Raw genomic sequence first — 19,912 nt, 5'->3', positions numbered from 1 at the left:
TTGCACTGTATATTTGTATGATTAAATCATTGCACTGTCAGTGTACGATGTTTAAGGTGGCGTCATATGCACCGTCTATTGTGCTTTACGTGAGTTTAGCGGCGCCACCTTAAAAACTCCAGGTACCGCCCCCTCCTGACTTAACTGGACTTTGGTCAAACTTTAGCCGTTAACCAAGTATCATCAGGGAGCCTGCTGCTCATCTATCAGTTATCACGTTTTTACTTGTGAACTACAATAACCTGCACGATGAAGAGAAGGGCCGTCGGGCAGACTGATCCATCCCCCGGGCCCAGTGAAGCTCAGAGGGCCGGGGCTGAGGACTCAGCCCAGGGGCAGCCAGAGACTGAGTAAGTTACGGTAGCTAGCTTAACGTTAACGTTAACGTTACCTGACCGACCAACTGTCAAACCATCGGCTGTAACGGTCAAAATAAACACAGCTGGGCAGTCGTGTGTTTCAATTATCATTTTGTTGTAACGTTATTATGGGTCTGAATTTAGTGTCCGTTTTACCACTAACTTCCTTTTTAAGTTACACCTCTTGAAATTATATTAGTTATCTTAGCATTTTGTTTAATCGTTATAATGTTATTAGTAACGTTAATAGTGACGTTACCTGGGTGACACTTTGCTATGACGTAGTCAAGACCAAGACCAAACCAATGCGAGACTAAAGACCATTACTCTCTTCAGTACTGATAATAAAATTGTGACTTGATACTATTCCACAGCAAAAAATAAATTATGATTTTATATAAAAATCTATGCAATATTTAATTGAAACAAAGTTTGGATTAAACTGACTTGAACAGCACAGAACCAACCAAGTTTTTCAGATGGTACACAAGCATACTCTTTGGTAGAACAATTGAATTACTGTATCTTAGAGTTATCGAATGAACCAAAGTGAGCAAGTGACAGAGACACATTTGTGGTTTAAAACAAAAGTCACTGCAGCTGTTGTCTTGACTGGTCGTGAGAAAAAGTCCCAAGTCCAGCTAGACCGAGACAAGACCAAGACCTTGAAAATGTGGTAAGACCGGTCTCGAGTACTACAACACTACTGTGATGTGTAACTGAGAGTGTTTGTTAATGGGGCAAATGTGAAGTTATAGTGTAACTTGGAGCAGACACCTGTTTAGTTCTGCAGTGAACCTGAGGCTGTCCAGTAAACCACAGGTTGCATTACATCACACTGCAGCGGTGCATTCATCACAGGTCTCATATAAGATGTTTCTCACTCTCTTGTAGAATAGATTTGGGAGTGAACATTAAAGTCTAAGTATTAACTCTTGAGGGATGAGGCGACAGTCTGATGGCTGCTGGAATAAACGACCTCCTTTATGGTTCCCCTCCAGCAGCGTGGAGAAATCAGTCTTTGACTAAAAGGGCTCTTCTGGCTGATTAGAGTGTTAATGGAGGGGGTGGGATGTATTGTCCATTAATTAGCAATAGTCTGAATAGCATCCTCTATTCTGCTGTTGCCTTCAGGGAGCCAAGATTGACTCCAAGGACAGCCTGCTATTCTTATTAGGTTATTAAAATCTACTCTCCCACATTAATGTTTCCATCTTAATGCTGCAAACACACACTGGTCCAACCTGTGGCGAGCTGCTCTGTTCATGCCGACACAGGGGAGAGTGTGCATTCACATACAGATCGGCTGCACCCCCCGGTCCCAGGGGCCTTGTTTTTCTGAAGTTTTACCTGCGCGCAGCTACAGGTACAGGTGGTTCAACAAAGTCACTCAACAATCCATCACCCTCCTCTCCCCTGATGACACTGACCTGAGCTGCTGATTCATCGTCTGCAGCTGAAATAAAACAGAGGTGGAGTTGAGGTCAGATGTAAAAGGAGAGAAAAGAAAAGTCAACAGTGAAACTTTTCCTGTTTCTGGTGTTGATTAGGTATGATGACTTTTGTTTATATTGGACAGGAGTTAAAGGGATAGTTCAACATTTTGGCAAATTGGCCCATTGCCATAATCCCTATAGTCATAGCAGTAGGTTCGTTACCTTTATTTGTCGGTGCAAGCTATTTTTAGAATGGCGGAGCAGAGCCGTGAGCTGCTTGGAGCTACGTTATGGAGGCTAATGGGATTTCTTGGTTTCCCTCATCAAACTCATCAAATACATAACTCCATCTTGTAACATTGAGTTATCTCATAGCGTGGTGAATGTGCAGGTCACAACTTGTGACCTGCACAAGAGCGAGAGCGTTTTGGAGTTGATGGATTGGAGGGAAACCAAGAAATCCCATGAGCCTCCGTAGTGTAGCTCTGAGCAGCTCGCGGCTCTGCTCCGCCATTCTAAAAATAGCTTGCACCGACAATTAAAGGTAACGAACCTACTGCTATGACTACAGTATATGGATTATGGCAATGGGCCAATTTGCTATTTTAATGTCAGCATTTAAACTGAGCATTTAAGTATTGTAGGTAAATAATTCTGTCTTTACTCTGTCAATCATTTCACTGTAGTTGCTTCTTATTTGGCTTAATTGTTAAATTTAGAACAAACATTTGAGATACTCTTTGGGACCATATGAAGATTGTCGTTGTTCAAGCTCCCCTAGAGGGCTCTCAGCCTCGACTGACAAGATCTGATTATGATGATCAGATAGTCAGTAGTCTCATTGTTTTATTTCTGTCTCTGCCTGCTTTCAGGTCCCGATGGTGGTTGAAGAGAGGCTTACTGGCAGCCTCTGTTATTTTCATTTTGGTGCCTATCTCGCTGAGAATACTCCCAGAATTAATCCAGCACCTTGTTTACACTCACAGAAGTAAGTGAATATCCTGTCTGTCTCCTGGAAGTACTGTAAATCCTCGGGTTGCGCATAAAAAAAAGGAAAGCAGCCCACCTCTTCTCTTTTCTTGTTTGTAGTCAGGTTGCCGTTTTTCGCTGACCTCAGCCGACCTGCTGATCTCTCCCTTAATCACACCATCAACATGTACTTAACATCAGAGGAAGGAATCTCCCTTGGTGTATGGTGGGTATTAGGCAACTTTTTTCTCCTTTTTCAAGCTTAGGTTATAAGGCTATAAGAGAAGGACAATACCTGTTTTTTAATGATCTAATTATCAGTTGTGTCTCTGAGGTGGTTTGTTGTTTTGAACTGTTCAAGGCACACTGTCCCAGAAAGTCAGTGGAAAGAAGCACAAGGGAAAGACCTGGCATGGTACCAGAACACTTTAAGCGACGGAAGTCCAGTTTTCATATATCTTCATGGGAACACAGGCACCAGGTATGATAAATAATGCATCGGTATTATGTTTGGCTGCTGGAGAAGCAAAGAGTAGAAATTCCACACCACTACACATATTTGTTCTTTTATTGTTTTGGAGAAACGCTAATTTATTGGCACTTGTGTTGTTTATGAATCGTTCCAACAGGGCAGCCCATCACCGGGTTGGAGTGGCAAAAGTGAGTGATCACCAACACAAACATATTAATCTTATGGCGGTGTAATAAAGATATGAAAGTCTCAGCAGCCATTCTGATGACAAATAAGCATTATGTGTCAACAGGTATTGAGTGCACTTGGTTACCACGTGCTGGTGCCTGACTACAGAGGTTGGTGCAAATTAAGATTTATGACTTTTCCTTTGAACATGTTTTCCACATCTCCTTCTTCTCCTCTTATTGATTGTAATAAACAACCTTCTCGCATTGATTTAATATCATTTGCAGGCAAATGATCGCTGTAGAGTTGGGCGGTAGTGCTTGATAAGTTGTTTTTTGTACAGCAGTTAAAAGACAGCAGTTCAGCTTTAGGTCAGAATCTAGAGCAGGTTTTCCTCTGAGTGACTGCCACCTTGTGGCAGAGTGAAGCAGCCCAGTGATCTGACAATGAGCTGTAGCTGATAAGAGAAACTTTGGCAGGTTTTGGAGATTCCACCGGGGAGCCGACAGAGGCCGGCCTGACCACTGATGTACTCCACTTGTACAACTGGGTCAAAGCACGCAGTGGAAACAGTCTGGTCGTTATCTGGGGACACTCTCTTGGCACTGGGTGAGCATGAAACAACTTCCTATCTGTGACATTTTACTGAAGTAGACACACTCCTACACAAGTAAAATGACTCAGGTCCATCAAAAGCTGAGGTCTCATTGAAATTATTATTATTAACTCGGAAAATATTCTTTATTGTAAACAGGAAAAAGCCATTTTTGATATGGCTTCATGAGACCTAAGTAACCATGGTTTAACTGTGTTATATCTCTGTGCAAACTCTGAAACTGTTTTAATTGTTTTTTGAAATGGTGAACTTTAATGTCACTTTTTCTAGTCTGGTCTACAGACTTGTTTTACATATTATCAATGGCATGGCTAACAATGGGAGCATGCAAATACACGGATGTACATGGTAAAACAAAATCACAGTGTGTTAGAACCAGATTCTGACACAAACTGCAAACTGATCTCACCATAGTCAATAATACAGTCTGTAGAATAAGTACTGTAAATGAAAAATCACTTACAGGTATTAGAATAGTTGTAATTAGCTACTTTTTTTTATTCATGTTCGCATAATAAATGATGTAATTTTCAGCTATATTATACAACTGACAGCAGTGAGTACATACTGACATTTTATGACAGGAAATGTTGAAATTAGCCTTCAGCTACATTAAATCGTCTAGAGAGAAAATAATACAATTATTGTTAATAACTGTTTTTGTACACACAATGGAGGAAGTGAAGATGTGTCTGTTGTTACCTCTGTGCAGGGTGGCCACGAACACTGCAGTGAAACTGATTGAACATGGTAGGTTTTTACACTGGTGAAATTGGCCAAATAGAAATAAGAGGAAATAATTCCAAGATCTGAAAATAACAACTATTTCCTCTTACCTCCAGGTGTGACTTTTGATGGTGTGATCCTGGAAGGTGCATTCAATAGTGCTCGACAACGCATTCCAGTTCATCCTTTTACTTGGGTAGACTCATCTAACTTAACCATTTATGATATTGGATTTGTTTATTTCATGTGGCTGAGGCTACACTGCAAACAATGTCTTGTGTCTTTCTGTTTGAAGTATTACTGGACATTTCCTGGCAGTGGGTACTTTTTCCCAGAGCCATGGGCAGAAAACAAGGTTGTCTTTCCTACTGAAGAAAAGTAGGTTTTAATAAAAATTGATTACTACTGACCAGTAATAAATGCTGTTACTAGCAGTACAATACAGTGATGTCATTTGTCTTTTTGTGTTTCTGCAGTCTGAAGAAAATGAGAAGCCCAATACTTTTTCTTCATTCAGAGGACGATCACTTGGTTCCCATTCAGGTTGCTCAGCAGGTAACAGAGGTGCACCTAATCCAGTGTAAACTGAGGCAGCATTTTCTTTACAGCTCTACCTGATTAGATGTCCTCTCGAGGATAACTTTTTGTTTAAGCAGGCCTGAAATTTCTTTGCCTTTCTCTCCCAGATGTATGAGGTAGCAGTGCGCGCCCAGAATGCAGAGCGAGTCAAGCTGGTGTCTTTTGACGGTTCTCTGGGCTACCTGCACAACGGCTTATACAGAGACCCCCATCTGCCTGACATCATAAAGTAAGAAAACATTTCAAACATAATACTTATGATTATGTAACTCTGTCTGTCAAATATCCTGCTTTGTTACCTAAACATATACATTTAAACTTGTGATTTCTCCTCTGCAGGAAGTTTGTGATGTCTTTGTAATGTGAGAGAGATGACTGAAGCTGGAAAGCGTGCCACACCTCACAGGCTGATTTTAATTTCAGTGTTTTACTTTGTCTTAACTGCTGCAAATGTGTTTTGTGTATCTGAGGTGCATAAGGTTTGTATTGAACATCTTTTATTATAAGAACAAATGCTAAAGCCGTGCAGGCTAAAAGATGGCAAACTTTGTTTTTAAATCTGTTAAGATGAATTTCTTGTTACCTGCTGGGTTTTAGATCTGTAAATTGTAAATGGTAATTTATTCCGAACAGAACCAGAGATAACTTTTTATAATTTAAAAAACTGATTGAATTTCTTTTTAAAAGATGAGCGACATTGCTACAGTAGGTGCCCTCTGCTGGGAGTTGTTGGCTGGGGGCAATGCTCATTTACATTACATGATGAGTTTGTTAATCCTTGGTTTCACATGTCTGGGTGTCATAAACATTTCAGAGTATTACAAGGAGAACATCCTGAAAGCATTTGTCCTCTGAACTTGTTAGTGTGTTTTTTCTGTAGCTCATCTATAGAATATACTGTAATTCATTCAGACAAGTTTACAGAATCTCAGTTCATATGTTATTGCAGTTTATAAACATTTCATGTCAGTCTTGCATTTTGTGCTACATGAAAACGCACATCACATTAATAGATTGACTATAAAATAGCTAAGATTAATTAATGCACTTTTAACGTTGCCTTGAAGATTTTGTGTTCTTCCATGAACACACATTGTATGTATACAACAAATATTGATGGAGTCACTTGTTGACAAGCCTGTTTTCTTCTGTATAAGGAAATCTTTGGCTGATTTTTTCATTTTTTGTCTTAATAAACATCTTCTACCTTTAAATGGTAATTAAAGCATAGTCTATTATTTGTTCTTTCCAGAACAACGGATGATATAACCTTCAATGATGCCTTCTGATTTCATTTTTGCACTGATACACCTGTACATTTATTTACTGGATACTGACACTAACTTGATTTTTGTAGAATGATATATCCAAAGAGTCAGAAAACTGAAGTATTGCATTGTCTTTAAAAGACTACATGCCATTTTATTCTACAGTCGACTTTGTTAATGAATTACAAAGTGAAACCTCCAGCGGTTTCATAAGTATGCTTTCTAAATAGCCATCTGTGAGACTTTCATGTGAAGTCTTAACCTGAGGTTGAAAGTATGATAGGCTACTCAGGGGGTCATGAAACTGAGATCCTTCCAGAAAATGGAAGACTGGCTTGGTTGTCAATGCACAGAACTACACATGTCAGTGCATGAGAAGTGAGATATTGTGGAGATAACTTTGTGGCCATTCGGAGACTCATCAGACAGTGAATAGGGCCGTTTGTGTTGCGCGGGGATCGTGTTTCATGCAGCAGCTCTGTCAGAGCTGAGCCGAAGCTCCGGTCTTGGCAGTCGGATGACGTGGCTGAAGGTTGCGGACGATGCGCTGACAGAGTTTCTTTATTCACCGTTTCATTCACCGCTTTCCGCGCCGACTGGACTCTTCGGGCCACGTGATCCGATCCGGCCAATCCCGTGTGCGAGCGGTGAGCGGTCATGAAAGCGCTTACGCCATATGCGTACGAGAGAGCATCCCTAAAAATTGCCTCTGTCATACAACCAGGAAGAAGGTGGGATAGCCCTGCAAAGCTAACATCCCAAATCTTTCTGCTTACTTTGTCCAGAAATAATGGGATCTTCCCGGTGGAAGGTGGCAGCGGCGGTATATCTCGCTATATTGGGCTCGTTATTACCTGTCGACGCAGACGAACATGAACACACGGTAAGACAGCCTTTGAGAGGCCGATTGAGAAGGGGGAGCCTTGGAAATAATGGACGTTTGTGCTCTGTGTAACCTGCTAACTGTAGCTGCGGCGGCTAGCAGCACACGAGAAAACACAGTTAGAGACATGACACGGTGCCAGGTCGGGCCTGTGGGGTCTTTTATTGACACTCGGTGAGCTTCCAAACACACGGGTATTCAATTAGCTGGCTAACTTGTCACCACTTATCGGCCTATGTGCTTACGGCTAACGTTTGCCTGCTAGCTAGCCAGCCAGCTAGCACGTCTTCCACACTGCTCTTCACCGGCGGAAACTGCACTGAAGTTAGGCTCTCGCTTTAGTTAGTTTAACGAATATAAAACCACCAGCGTAAATAACATGCACACATTGTAGCCTGGAAGAAATCCTTTAAAACGATTTAGACCCGAAGTCACGAATGCGATAGCTGATTTATCAGCCGACGATGCATTAATGTCGAAACACCGGTTAAACGCCAGGGCCTGTCGGTGTTTCCTCTGTCTTTCTGTCTTTGGTGAGAGCCAGACGTCCCGGTTATATTTGGTTAACCACCTAATGAGCCGGGTGACATTGTGTTGTTCACATACACCAGCTATCTCATGCGTAATAGCTGTTTAAATTGGCTGCAACGGATAGCATTACAGCATTGAAGTGAACTTCTTTGGCTGCAACCAAACATACTGCAGCGCAGCTAACCATCACACTTTCTGAGGTGTTACATTGATGCAGTGATGATTAAAACTGTTGCATTTCAATCTCTTTGAATGAATTTGAATACTCATTTACCAGCAGAAGTATGAATGTGATAACAATGTTTGTTTCAAAGTCATAATTGTCTAAATGCAAAATGTTGCTGTTGCTGTGTTTTTACTAATGTGGGTGTGAAACCGTAGGTAGCAACGTTATTTTCAAGTTGAAGGCTATTTCCATATACCACTATAGGAAACCAGTAAGACCAGCAGAACTGGTGTTGCATTCCTGGACTTTCACTTAGGAGCCCCTGATTTTCCTTTTGCAGTACACAGAGAAGGAGGAGGTAGTTTTATGGATGAACACAGTTGGGCCTTACCACAACCGACAGGAGACATACAAGTACTTCTCTTTGCCCTTCTGCGCGGGCTCGAAGAAGACCATCAGTCATTACCATGAAACACTTGGTGAAGCTCTGCAGGGAGTGGAGCTGGAGTTCAGTGGCCTGGACATAAAGTTCAAAGGTATTCTACTCTGACTTTCACCTGTTGAGCACACATGAATGTCTGAATGTCTCCTCCTCTGCACGCCATGTTGTCGTAATCTAACGGAGACAATGTTGTGTTCTCAATCCACGCAGAGGAAGCCATGCAGACAACTTACTGTGAAATTGACCTGGACAAGGCCAAGCGGGACGCCTTCGTCTATGCCATAAAGAATCACTACTGGTACCAAATGTACATAGACGACCTGCCCATCTGGGGTAAGAGATGCTTCATTTACTTCTAAAGAAAAACAAATACAGTATCTGTATCTTCCCGTCTCTTTATTATATATTTAGATAGCTAATCTCCGAGTTACAAATGTTTGCGGTGACAGTGGTGTCTTGTGTATCAAAGTTGTCTATCTGTTTATTTAATATTGGACACGTTTAACTAGTTCTTATCTGTGGGTGGGTGTGTCCATTCATCCTTGGCCAACCTACTAGGGCTGAGAGTAGACAATACACTATATCATGTGTCAGACAGCTTACTGAAAGGCCTTCAGTCACTATGAATCCAGCATATTCAGCATATTTTTTGCTCAGAGTCCTTTAAAAACCAAAGTACTCTGTGGTTATCTTCAGATTCATTCTCAATTGAGTCACCTCATCTGGTTGTTATACTGCTGAGAAACCACTATAAATAGATAGTTAGAATAACTTGTATTTCTGATGGACTTTCTTCGCTATTAAAAAAGTATTGATACATTATGACATCATCTTGACATGGCGGTAACACCTTCAATTCTGTGACCAATACCAATTCTACAACTTGTAGAGTTGGTACAGTCACATGTGTAAAGGAGCTCTGATGCCAACCTTGGCAGTGAGTGCTCCTCTGTTGTTCCAGATTAAGCAGGTTATTAATGAGTCACTGTCATTAGACCCTTCTTGAGACTATCACTATAAGAAGCTGTGAGTATGATCTCTCACAGACTTAGTAGCAGTTTTCTCCTGCAGTGCCGCTCCTACATTTGCTCAAACGTAACTCTGTAAACTTCTGTTGTAGGCGGTAGGTGGGGCACGCACATTTACACAGACAGCTCCCCTTGTTATGTTACCTGCTTATACCTTAATGATCATAGATAAATATAGACTTTAACCTCATGTCCGGGTTGTCAGCGTCATCACTGAACCAATGAGCTTCAGGTATGAGGCAGTGACATGCTTAACTGGGCCTATCATAGGAAACCCGGAGCTCAGTAGCAGCAGATCTCTTGTTCATTGCCTTCTGACCACATCACACTTTGTAGCACTCTCTACTACATTGTTTTAAATTAGGCTCAGCCCACCTTCCTGTGGTTGGTAAACTACAGAGACTAATGTATTTGTAGTTCTGATCAATGATATTGAATTTCAAAGAGAGGTTTATCTGTTATTAGCCCACCCTCACTGATGTAAATGTAGTGGACGAAACAATAGAAACGCCTTATAAGCACAATATGCACTACGGTTAAACAACACCATAAGCTGTAGCCCCAAAAATAACCATACAATTGAGTTAACATCTGTAAAACTAAAAATTACAGTGTAACCTTCATGAAATGAGGGTTTATTGCCGTCCTTTTCTATTAGGACTCAATCAATCTCAGCAAGGTGTTCCTAATGTATGCCACCAGAAACGCATTTTACTCCACTCGTCACCAATGCTATAACAGACAGAGTGATATTCAGTAGCAGAGGCAGGACTAGATTTCGGGCTTTGTGGAAAACCCTCTCTTTAGCCGCTTGTTTTTTTTTTAAGTGGCCGCTTCTTTTACGGTACATGCTGCCACAAGAGAACAACACAAAATCTTTGTATTGACAGTCTTTTTTTCAAGTAACCATGTAGTGAAGAAGGAGAGGTATAAATTTGCAGGTTTTTGTGCAAACTAGAATAATGGGCAGCCAGTTGGGAGTTGATTCAGAGTGATTGCTTTGCAAAGTGATTTGCTTTAGAGTAAGAGATTGCTTACCGTGGCCCACCGGGACAAACTTTGACAAGGGTTGAAGCCTTAAAGCTGTGTATAACAGATGAATATAAATGATGCTGTTAGAAAATTAATGAGCAGTGTAGTAAGTGACCTTTTATTTGGCATTTACACATCCTGATTATTTGTTTTGATTATAAATTTCATGAAACCAAAGGCTCTGTGTTTGTACCTGCCTACATGACCATTCCTGTAAGGACCTGCTCTCTAACTTGCTTTTTTCTTTTTCTTTTTTTAAAGGTATTGTTGGCGAGGCAGATGAAAATGGAGAAGATCATTACCTGTGGACGTACAAGAAACTGGAGATTGGCTTCAACGGCAACAGAATCGTTGATGTAAATCTGACCAGCGAGGGGAAAGTCAGGCTTGTGCCCAACACAAGAATTGCGATGTCTTACTCTGTGAGTACTGAATGGTCCCTTTGTTTCAGGTCATAGCTCATCTTATGTCTTTGATATGAACCTGAATCAATTTTTCTGTCACAGGTGAAGTGGAAGAAGTCAGATGTGAAGTTTGAGGACAGATTCGACAAGTACCTCGACCCATCCTTCTTCCAGCACAGGGTGAGCTGGATGTTAAACAACTGGCTTCTAGATATTTGTGTTATATCGTGTCAGCCAGGAAGAAACCACTGGCATGTGGAAACAGCACACCTGTGTGTGATGTTTCAGAGGTTTCAGGTCGAGCCTTGTTGCATTTCAGGTACAGTGTTACTGACCTGGTAACTCACAGTTAATTGGGTAGCTGTTGCTGCCTTTGTGCCAGAGGGAGCTACAGCCTGTGGATGGAAAAGCTTGTTTCCTGACCCTGTGTTGAACCGGTTATTGATTTTTTTAAAAATAGTAACTGTTATGTTTTTCTTCTAGATTCACTGGTTCTCCATCTTCAACTCCTTCATGATGGTCATTTTCTTGGTGGGTCTGGTATCCATGATTCTGATGAGGACACTACGAAAGGATTACGCCAGATACAGCAAAGAGGAGGAAATGGATGACATGGTAAGTTTTTGTTTTCTCACAACGATTTTGGAGCGTGCGGGAGAGTAAAGAAGATTTATCTTCTAAGTTTAGTCATCAGCGTTTTTTCTCTCAATATAAGATCAATATAGATCTTTTCCCTCATATATTCTGATACCACTGCACCAACAGGACAGAGACCTGGGAGATGAGTACGGGTGGAAACAGGTACATGGCGATGTGTTCCGGCCGTCAAGCCACCCGCTGATCTTCTCTTCCCTCATCGGCTCTGGCTGCCAGATCTTCTCCGTCTCCCTCATCGTCATCCTCGTCGCTATGGTTGAGGATCTGTACACAGAGTGAGTAACTGGCAGCAAACTTAAAATTATAATTGTTGGGTGGGGTTAGATATTTTGTCTTCTCTGAATTATCTTTATCTACCATCTCAGTGCTCAATTTGATTCCCCACATATGGGTGTGTTAAGTGAAACTGTTGAAAGTAAAGCTCAATAATCAGATTTAGGAGGATTGTGGTAAATGTCCGGATAAAATATGAAGAAGTCACACACATCAATGTTTAGTGTTTTAACCACAGATTGGTTTGGTCCCTAGAAGACGCCAGGAGGGACAGAAAATGTGTGTTGATGTGTACTTGTGCTTCTATCTTTGTGAGGACCAGTTCGAGTTATTCGCCCTGTTGTGATGTGGTATTAATGTTTATTACAAGTGATCACTTGTGTTCAGTGTTAAGTTCAGGTGTGAACACACCCAAGACGCATTTAAGGACACATTTGAGATCCAGTCACTCAGACCACATGCGAAGCTCGTGTAATTCCTAATGAGTAAAACCTTATTTTATTGTAGAGCTGTGAGCACTGAGCAGTGCAAATATTTCCTCTGCTTGTCCTTGCCTCGCTTTCCCCTTTCTCTCTCTCTCTTTCAAAAAACATTGTACATCTGTCATAGTCACTCTGACTGGAAACAACGCATAGCCTACATGTTTATTTGCATATAAAGAGGCAAGTGAGATCCAATCGCAAGTGTTTCCTACGAGACGCACGTGGAGATGCATTTCTAATGTCAGGCGTGGAATGACGTCCTCGTAGCTGTTGTGACTGGATCACCTGAGATGCGTGTTACTGCCAGGACTGAGCAGGACTGTTGTCCTTTCAGAGCAGAGACATTATTGCTGGTCCTTGTGACTTCAGCTGGCTGTGGTGACCCTGAGAGCTCAGCACGCTCTCACTTGCAATGGATGTTGTCTTGTACTTATCTATGTTAATACATCTATGAATGCTTGGTGTTCACTGATTTTTAATTTCAAAAGTCACAAACAAGTGTGTCCCATCCGTTCAGTCTCCTCACAAAGACAGAAGTCTGTGTCTGTAAAAATGAAAAGTTGAGGTTGAAATGTTTGTTTAAAAACATAAAATGATGTTCAAATCAGAGAAAACACTGGAAATATGAACAGTCTGCTAAGGACCAGACTCTGAGGGAGAAGGGACCTCACTTCCATTATTTTTCTCTGCAGGAGAGGATCCATGCTGAGCACAGCCATTTTTGTGTACGCTGCAACCTCCCCTGTCAATGGCTACTTTGGGGGAAGTTTGTATGCAAAACAAGGAGGTAATAAAAAAAATAAAAACCTTGTGTATCTATCGTTCTCTTTGTCTGCTTTCCTTGATACGTAACGCTGTGTGGTTTGTTTCACTTACAACAGGCAGAAGATGGATTAAACAAATGTTCATCGGGGCCTTCTTGATCCCAGCCATGGTGTGCGGGACCGCCTTCTTCATTAACTTCATCGCTATCTACTACCACGCCTCCAGAGCCATCCCGTTCGGTACCATGGTGAGTCTGACACAACAGCATCCCCCTAAAAACAACAGTTCTGAACGTCCTGAGTCAACTGCTGCCAGTTTTCGCCTGGGACTGTTTTAATTTGTTCTGGCCAAACCTGAAGGTCGCCTGATAACAATCACCAGCCTGTCTGTATTTGTTTTCCCTCTAATTTGGCGTGCATTGTTTTTGGTGTGTGTACCTACCTCTGGATCAAGAGCATCACAACAATAATCTGGCTCCCAGGAGATCCAGCACCTCCCGACAGTTTCCACAGTTTATTAAAAGACACTGAGCTGATGATAAAACATCCCTGTGACACAACAGAGGGACAGCTGAGATAAATGACGGGGGCGGTGGTGGGGGGGAAACACTCTGGATGTTGGCTGTAAACACAGACCTCCCAGCTGAATATCAATCATTTCTGCTTGTCTGTCCCGTAGGTCGCCGTTTGCTGTATTTGCTTCTTTGTCATTCTGCCGCTAAACCTCGTGGGAACAATTTTGGGGAGGAATTTGTCGGGGCAGCCAAACTTCCCCTGCCGAGTGAACGCCGTGCCGCGACCCATCCCAGAGAAGAAATGGTAGGTGTGGTCCACAGGCGGCTCAGTTTGGAGTCAGTCAAGTCACGTCATTATTCAGTCTTGGAACACATATTTGTGTATTTCTGGTGTTTGCTTCAAAATTTTGTCCAATGGGGGTCTGTGGTCTAATTTGTTTCAATTTAGGGGTCCTTGATGTAAAAAAAAAAAAAAAAAAAGTTTGAGAACCACTGTCATAGACAAGACAGATTCTACAAATTCTACAGTTTACAATAATGTGAGGTGTAAAAAAAATAAATGACACAAATTAATGTCAATATGCTCAAAGCATGTTGATTAAGTAATAGTTTCCATTCGAGCATCTTGGCGTACAGTGTATTTACTGCTGCAAAAGGGAAGCGTAATGGCCGGGCAGTGGCAGCGAGGGAGCAAAATGAATCCAATGTGTTTGTAGGGACCGTGTTCAAGTGTTGCATGTCAGGTCTGAAGCACAAGAGGTTTCTTGCTGTCTGCACAAACTCTTTGAGTAATGACAAATAGCGAAGCAATAAGCTGCGAGTGTATTAACATTTACAACCTTCTGCCAAACACTGTGGCCGGCTGCCAGCAGGAAATGGTAGATGTGACTTAAGGCCACTGTCAGACTTTGCTTGAATTTACACTCTGTGTGTGTCTGCCTTTTCTTTTTCCACTAGCATAACACAACGAGTCATGTATCCGCGCCCCCGGAGGAGGGAGTCTGATGTAAACACTTTGAATGTATAAAATCATACTGACATGTTGAATCTTTGTGATCGCTCAGGTTCATGGAGCCCGCTGTCATCGTCTGCCTCGGAGGAATCCTTCCGTTCGGCTCCATCTTCATTGAAATGTAAGTGCTCGCAGTGACACTGGTGGATTTGCACGCTGTAAGCTGATCTCTGCAACATGAGGCCTGTACTACGAAGGAGGCTCAACATAGCCAGGCTTTGTGTTCATGTTCCAGCTCAACAAAACCTCAAGCCCCGGTCAGAGTTAACACAGTACTACGACGGTGGTTATCAACTTGGCTTGTTAAGTCCGGTTCTCAGCTTTATGCTCTGTGCGCGTTCACATCAAAGGAGGCATTTGGCTTCATATGATTCTACTTTCAAAAAATGGAGTGACAACAGCCTCAGCCAAGAGGAGCAGATTGTTTTAATCGAGAGAGTATGAGCGATACAAAAAAGCCTGATCACAGCCAAAAGCAACAGTGTCGCTGCAAATATGAAGAGAGGAGGCTGCTTTTAATTTCTGACAGCTGAACATTGCGCTACTTTTAAATATGAAGCATTTTCCAACAACAACTGTCATTTTTAAATAGTTTTTTATGTTGTTTTCATATAGCCTATTTTAACTTTTGATTATAGAATGCATGTGTTTTATTGAAAGCAAGGTTGGGTGTGCGTATCAAAATAGGTTACAGTGGGTTTTTTAGGTGCTCTACAAGCAAATCTCATGTTGTCTCTGTACAGTGAATAGCGTAGACACACCACATCAGAGTGAAATCATTATTATTATTTTTTTAAAGTATATTTTTGGGGCTTTTTATTGCCTTTAACTGATAGCGCAGTCGAGAGAGAGACAGGAAATGGGGAGGTAGAGGGGGGGAATGACATGCAGGAAAGGGCTGCCCGATGCGGGATTCGAACCTGCATTGAGGACTGTCGCCTCAACATGGAGCAGCAGCTCTACCAAGTGAGCTAAACGCAACTTTTTTCAGTGGTCTCCATAGAATGTATATAAAAGCTACATATCCTAATATAATGACCTAATGACGCTCAGCTCAACAAGTCAGTAGCTGAACAGTGCGATCTCTCCCTCTGTGCAAATGCTGGATTCTGATCCAGCTCCACTGGACTTTCAAAGTAAAGGTGACGCCAGCTCTAAATGAGTTAAATTGTGAAACAGCTGCGCTTTTATAGCTGAAGATGAAGATGAAACTCTGAAAGCATGTTGATCTAGCCAGGTTAAAAGAGAGCCACCTTTGTAGTACAAGGAAGCCTGGCTTTAGACTCAACATAGCTCGCTAACCCACTAAACTGGCTTCGTAGCTGACACGTTCACTGTCCTCCCTCTTCAGGTACTTCATCTTCACATCTTTCTGGGCCTACAAAATCTACTACGTGTACGGCTTCATGATGCTGGTCCTGGTCATCCTGTGCATCGTGACTGTGTGCGTCACCATCGTGTGTACATACTTCCTGCTCAACGCTGAGGATTACAGATGGTGAGTTCATCGCCCGGTACAATAACAACTTGTTTCGTACAGATCGCGCAAATGACAGTCATGAAGTTCATACACTTCTCTGTGTCCCTCTTTTGCAGGCAATGGACAAGCTTCCTCTCTGCTGCATCCACTGCTGTTTATGTTTACATGTACTCCTTTTACTACTATTTCTTCAAAACTAAGTGAGTCTCCTTCCTCCATTACCACACACACACACACACACACACACACACACACACACACACACACACACACACTGGCAAAAACATTTTAATATTTATGTCAGAAGAGTGGGAAGAGTGGGATCCATTTCTGACATGTGGTTTCATGCTGATGTGTCTCAGGATGTACGGGCTGTTCCAGACGTCCTTCTACTTTGGTTACATGGCCGTGTTCAGCACTGCCCTGGGAATCATGTGCGGTGAGTCCATTTACACACTGTAGCTCTGACACTGAAGAAACTCTCTGAGAAGTCATTATTTGTTTTGCCACAAGTCCATCTGTTAGTTTGATTGTTCACCGACAAAATAAGATACTTTAACATCTGTCAGTGTGATCAGTTATTGAACAGGAAACTAAGAGATTACAGAGACTGAACCTGATGCAAAGACATGAGAACATTCATACCAGTGTGCAATTATAATACCTGTTTAACTGGAGGAGTAGCACCTATTAGCTTAGGCGATGTTAATGCAGCACTGTGTTCAGTCCAATGTTCATTAACATCTTTAAACAATTATCTCCACCAGTCTATCGAGTTACAGTTTACATCATATCTGTCTGGACTTGTTTTTATATGAATGATTCCGTCTTAAAATACACAAAGGTAAAAACCACTTGGTGAAACAAACACAGCCTCCGTATATAGAAAAACATCAAAGGAATCTAATAATAAAAGGTACTAAGACTTAATACACCAAATCTGACAGAAAATCTTGAGTTATGGCCAGATTTGTGTTTTGGTCAGACACAGTGGCCTTGACCTTTGACCTTAAACCAACAAATTGTAATTGGTCCATCCAGGATGAATCCAGGTCACTGACCAGCAACAACAGTTTTAGCCACACGTCAAGAATTTATGAAAAAACCTCACGCAGACGTCTCGGATAAAAAAAATTGTAAAAAATCCAAAAGGCCAGAGGTCAAATATTGAAACATGTTGTTGTCGCAGCAACAATACAGTTTTCTGTAAATCAAATTCCTACAAACTTAAATGTGTAAACTTCAACTTGACTGTTTGGAGACAGTGGTACTGTAAGGCGTTAGGCATCACATTATTTCAGACAGGTATAGATAAAGTCATATCAGTATAATATTATTATCCAAAGCAGTCTATAGTTTATTCATTGACCAGTTCACAACAGTGAGCCAGGGTTCAGTGGGCAACGAGCTCTGCATCCTGACTCACAGTCCACGTGTGTCCACAGATCTGTCCATTAGTCCTGCAGGAGGAGTGGGTGTAAATTCTAGCTGCAAAAAAAAAATAAAGATGGATGTGGCAATGCACACGTACATGTCTCAGAAGAGTGAATATGTTCGTACAAGTGGCTCTTCAGCCTCCTCGTCAGCTCTTTAGCTTTAACCGCACTCGTATAGACTTTTCCTCAGTAGCTGCGAGCCCGACTCATCCTTCATGCTGAAGAATAATGAGCCAAGGCTGTCAGCCATGTACCTTAAAGCTCCTTCTGTGGAGTCTCTCTCTAATCTGCAGTAGCTGCCCTCTGGGTTGGTTGAGTGTCTGACTTCTCATTCTGAAGATGTAGGATGTGCTGTGCTCTGCTCGCCCTCACTGAGGCTTCCTCTAGCAATCATCTCGCCCTGTGATGGATTTACCTGCAGAGTGAGAGCGCTGTGAGAGTTGCCGGTCCAACCAATGGGGAAACTCACGCCACACATTTGTCTTGCAGGTGCCGTCGGATACATGGGAACAAGTGCCTTCGTGAGGAAGATCTACACAAATGTGAAAATTGACTGACTAATGGGCGAATCAGAAACACAGGGAATTAACGGATTTGCCTACGACGGCGGGCACAAGTCATCCTTTATTACTTTTCTTTCTTGCAAAGAGATTGTGAGAATCTCACATGTAGTTTTTTCCATTTTTCTGAATGAATTCAAACACAGCGACTCAAAGTGAACAAGAGCGAATCAGGCGAGAGATATCAAAACACAAGGTTCTGTTTTTATCAGTTGCTTTCAAACCAACGTTGGGGCAAATGTTTATGGCTGACATGGCTTCTCTTTTCCAACCCAGTCCCACCTGAGACCAGAGAACATAAATGTTTATTGATGGTATAGTGTAGCTCTCTTCAGTGAAGAGGCCTAAGTGTATTGAAAGCCTTTGTTCTATTGTGTCAGAATATTGGAGAGTTGGGTTTGTGCCCGTGTTCTGACTTGATTTCTATTTTGTATTCTTGAAGTCACTCGAATTATTATCGTTATTACACAGTAGTTTGTTCAGATCTACTTCCACTGCAAAATGATATGGAAAGCTGTTGTCACTCGAGAATCATTCCCCCCCATTTCAACGATTCTTAATTCCCTGTTACAGTAGCAATCCATCCAGTTGATGATTTTAGTCCTGCTGTAGTTTACTGTGCAGATGAGAACAGAGGGACTGATCAATGGTTGAGGTGCAGTAAGACCCGATTTTTAAATGGATGTTTGATGTGATCCCATTTCCCGGTTAGTCTTATGTTTTCTTAATGTTTGGGTTTGAATGAAGTCTACTTGTAAAGATAATATATGGATGGGGGGCAGTGTATATAACCTTAATAATGTACCTTTAGATGTAGATCCCAAATGTATTTTCGTTGTACAGATTTACTACAGGGTGTTTTTTTTTAAATGAATCATTCAGTTCAAAACAACAAAAAAAGGTTTGTTTTTTTTCTTTGTTTGGTGCTTGGGGTGGGGCTGGTGGCGCTGTTACATCTTGCCTGAAATTGCATGAAGTTTTCACCAAACCATCTGATCATCAAGTTCTCACTTCAGTCAGCGTTGTCATCTTTTTTTTTTTTTTCTTTGGCTCTGATTGTGAGCATCTTCTCAGTCTCGAAATGTAGAGGTACATTTTTGATGATCGGTAGATCTGCTTATGGACACTCTTCTTTTTTTGATTTCATATATTATTTAAAGCTTTAAAAGGCTCTACATCTCCTGGTAAGCCATTTCCCTTCATGTTCTTTCTGTTGCCTAACCTGAAACATCATTTGTGAATGTCAGAAGGAATGAGGCAATTGCTTTGTTTCTGCAAACACTGTACAAAGTGAAGTTTATGTACACTTAAAAACTAGATGTTTTCATAACCACAGTGCTGCGGAGTGTTTCAAATGCTTTTTTCCATTTTGTGTAAATACAGTACGTACCCTACTTGTATGAGAAGTGGCAATGCCTTTTTTTTCTAACTTCCAGTTCTCCCCCACTGAAGTTGATTTTGGCACCTCATGTTGTGTACCAATGTCTGATCAGACATTTTGAACCTGCATATTAACTTGCTGTAAAAAGAGAAAATAAACATGTTTATGTACAGGGGTTGTTAAGTGTGGTTTGGACTTTGAGGGTAAATATTTGAAGCTGATTTAATAAGACACTGTATCTGTACAGTTTACAGTCTGTAGTAGATATTATGG

General features: G+C 41.6%; 2 protein-coding genes across 2 annotated transcripts; both read left to right on the top strand.

Moving 5' to 3' along the window:
- The first annotated feature begins 176 nt into the window (after positions 1-176).
- On the top strand, positions 177-6,544 carry LOC310998372 (lysophosphatidylserine lipase ABHD12). The gene is made up of 13 exons (XM_083988377.1): positions 177-350; positions 2,668-2,783; positions 2,885-2,990; positions 3,126-3,245; positions 3,394-3,424; positions 3,529-3,574; positions 3,884-4,013; positions 4,733-4,770; positions 4,863-4,942; positions 5,042-5,124; positions 5,223-5,301; positions 5,433-5,554; positions 5,665-6,544. Exons 1-13 carry the CDS (start codon positions 250-252, stop codon positions 5,684-5,686), a joined length of 1,074 nt encoding a protein of 357 aa, XP_083844503.1. The 5' UTR covers positions 177-249; the 3' UTR covers positions 5,687-6,544.
- Positions 6,545-7,304: 760 nt separating this feature from the next.
- Positions 7,305-19,819, top strand: tm9sf3 (transmembrane 9 superfamily member 3). Its single transcript, XM_083988055.1, has 15 exons — positions 7,305-7,476; positions 8,514-8,709; positions 8,826-8,948; positions 10,937-11,097; positions 11,182-11,259; positions 11,563-11,694; positions 11,845-12,011; positions 13,184-13,278; positions 13,373-13,503; positions 13,935-14,074; positions 14,835-14,903; positions 16,134-16,280; positions 16,379-16,462; positions 16,625-16,701; positions 18,188-19,819. Exons 1-15 carry the CDS (start codon positions 7,384-7,386, stop codon positions 18,253-18,255), a joined length of 1,761 nt encoding a protein of 586 aa, XP_083844181.1. The 5' UTR covers positions 7,305-7,383; the 3' UTR covers positions 18,256-19,819.
- The last annotated feature ends 93 nt before the right edge of the window (positions 19,820-19,912 follow it).

This window comes from Trachurus trachurus (assembly GCF_905171665.1).
Source record: "Trachurus trachurus genome assembly, chromosome: 15".
NCBI classification, from domain to species: domain Eukaryota; kingdom Metazoa; phylum Chordata; class Actinopteri; order Carangiformes; family Carangidae; genus Trachurus; species Trachurus trachurus.
Note: the sequence above shows the minus strand (reverse complement) of the source record. Positions and strands in the feature narration are given on the sequence as shown.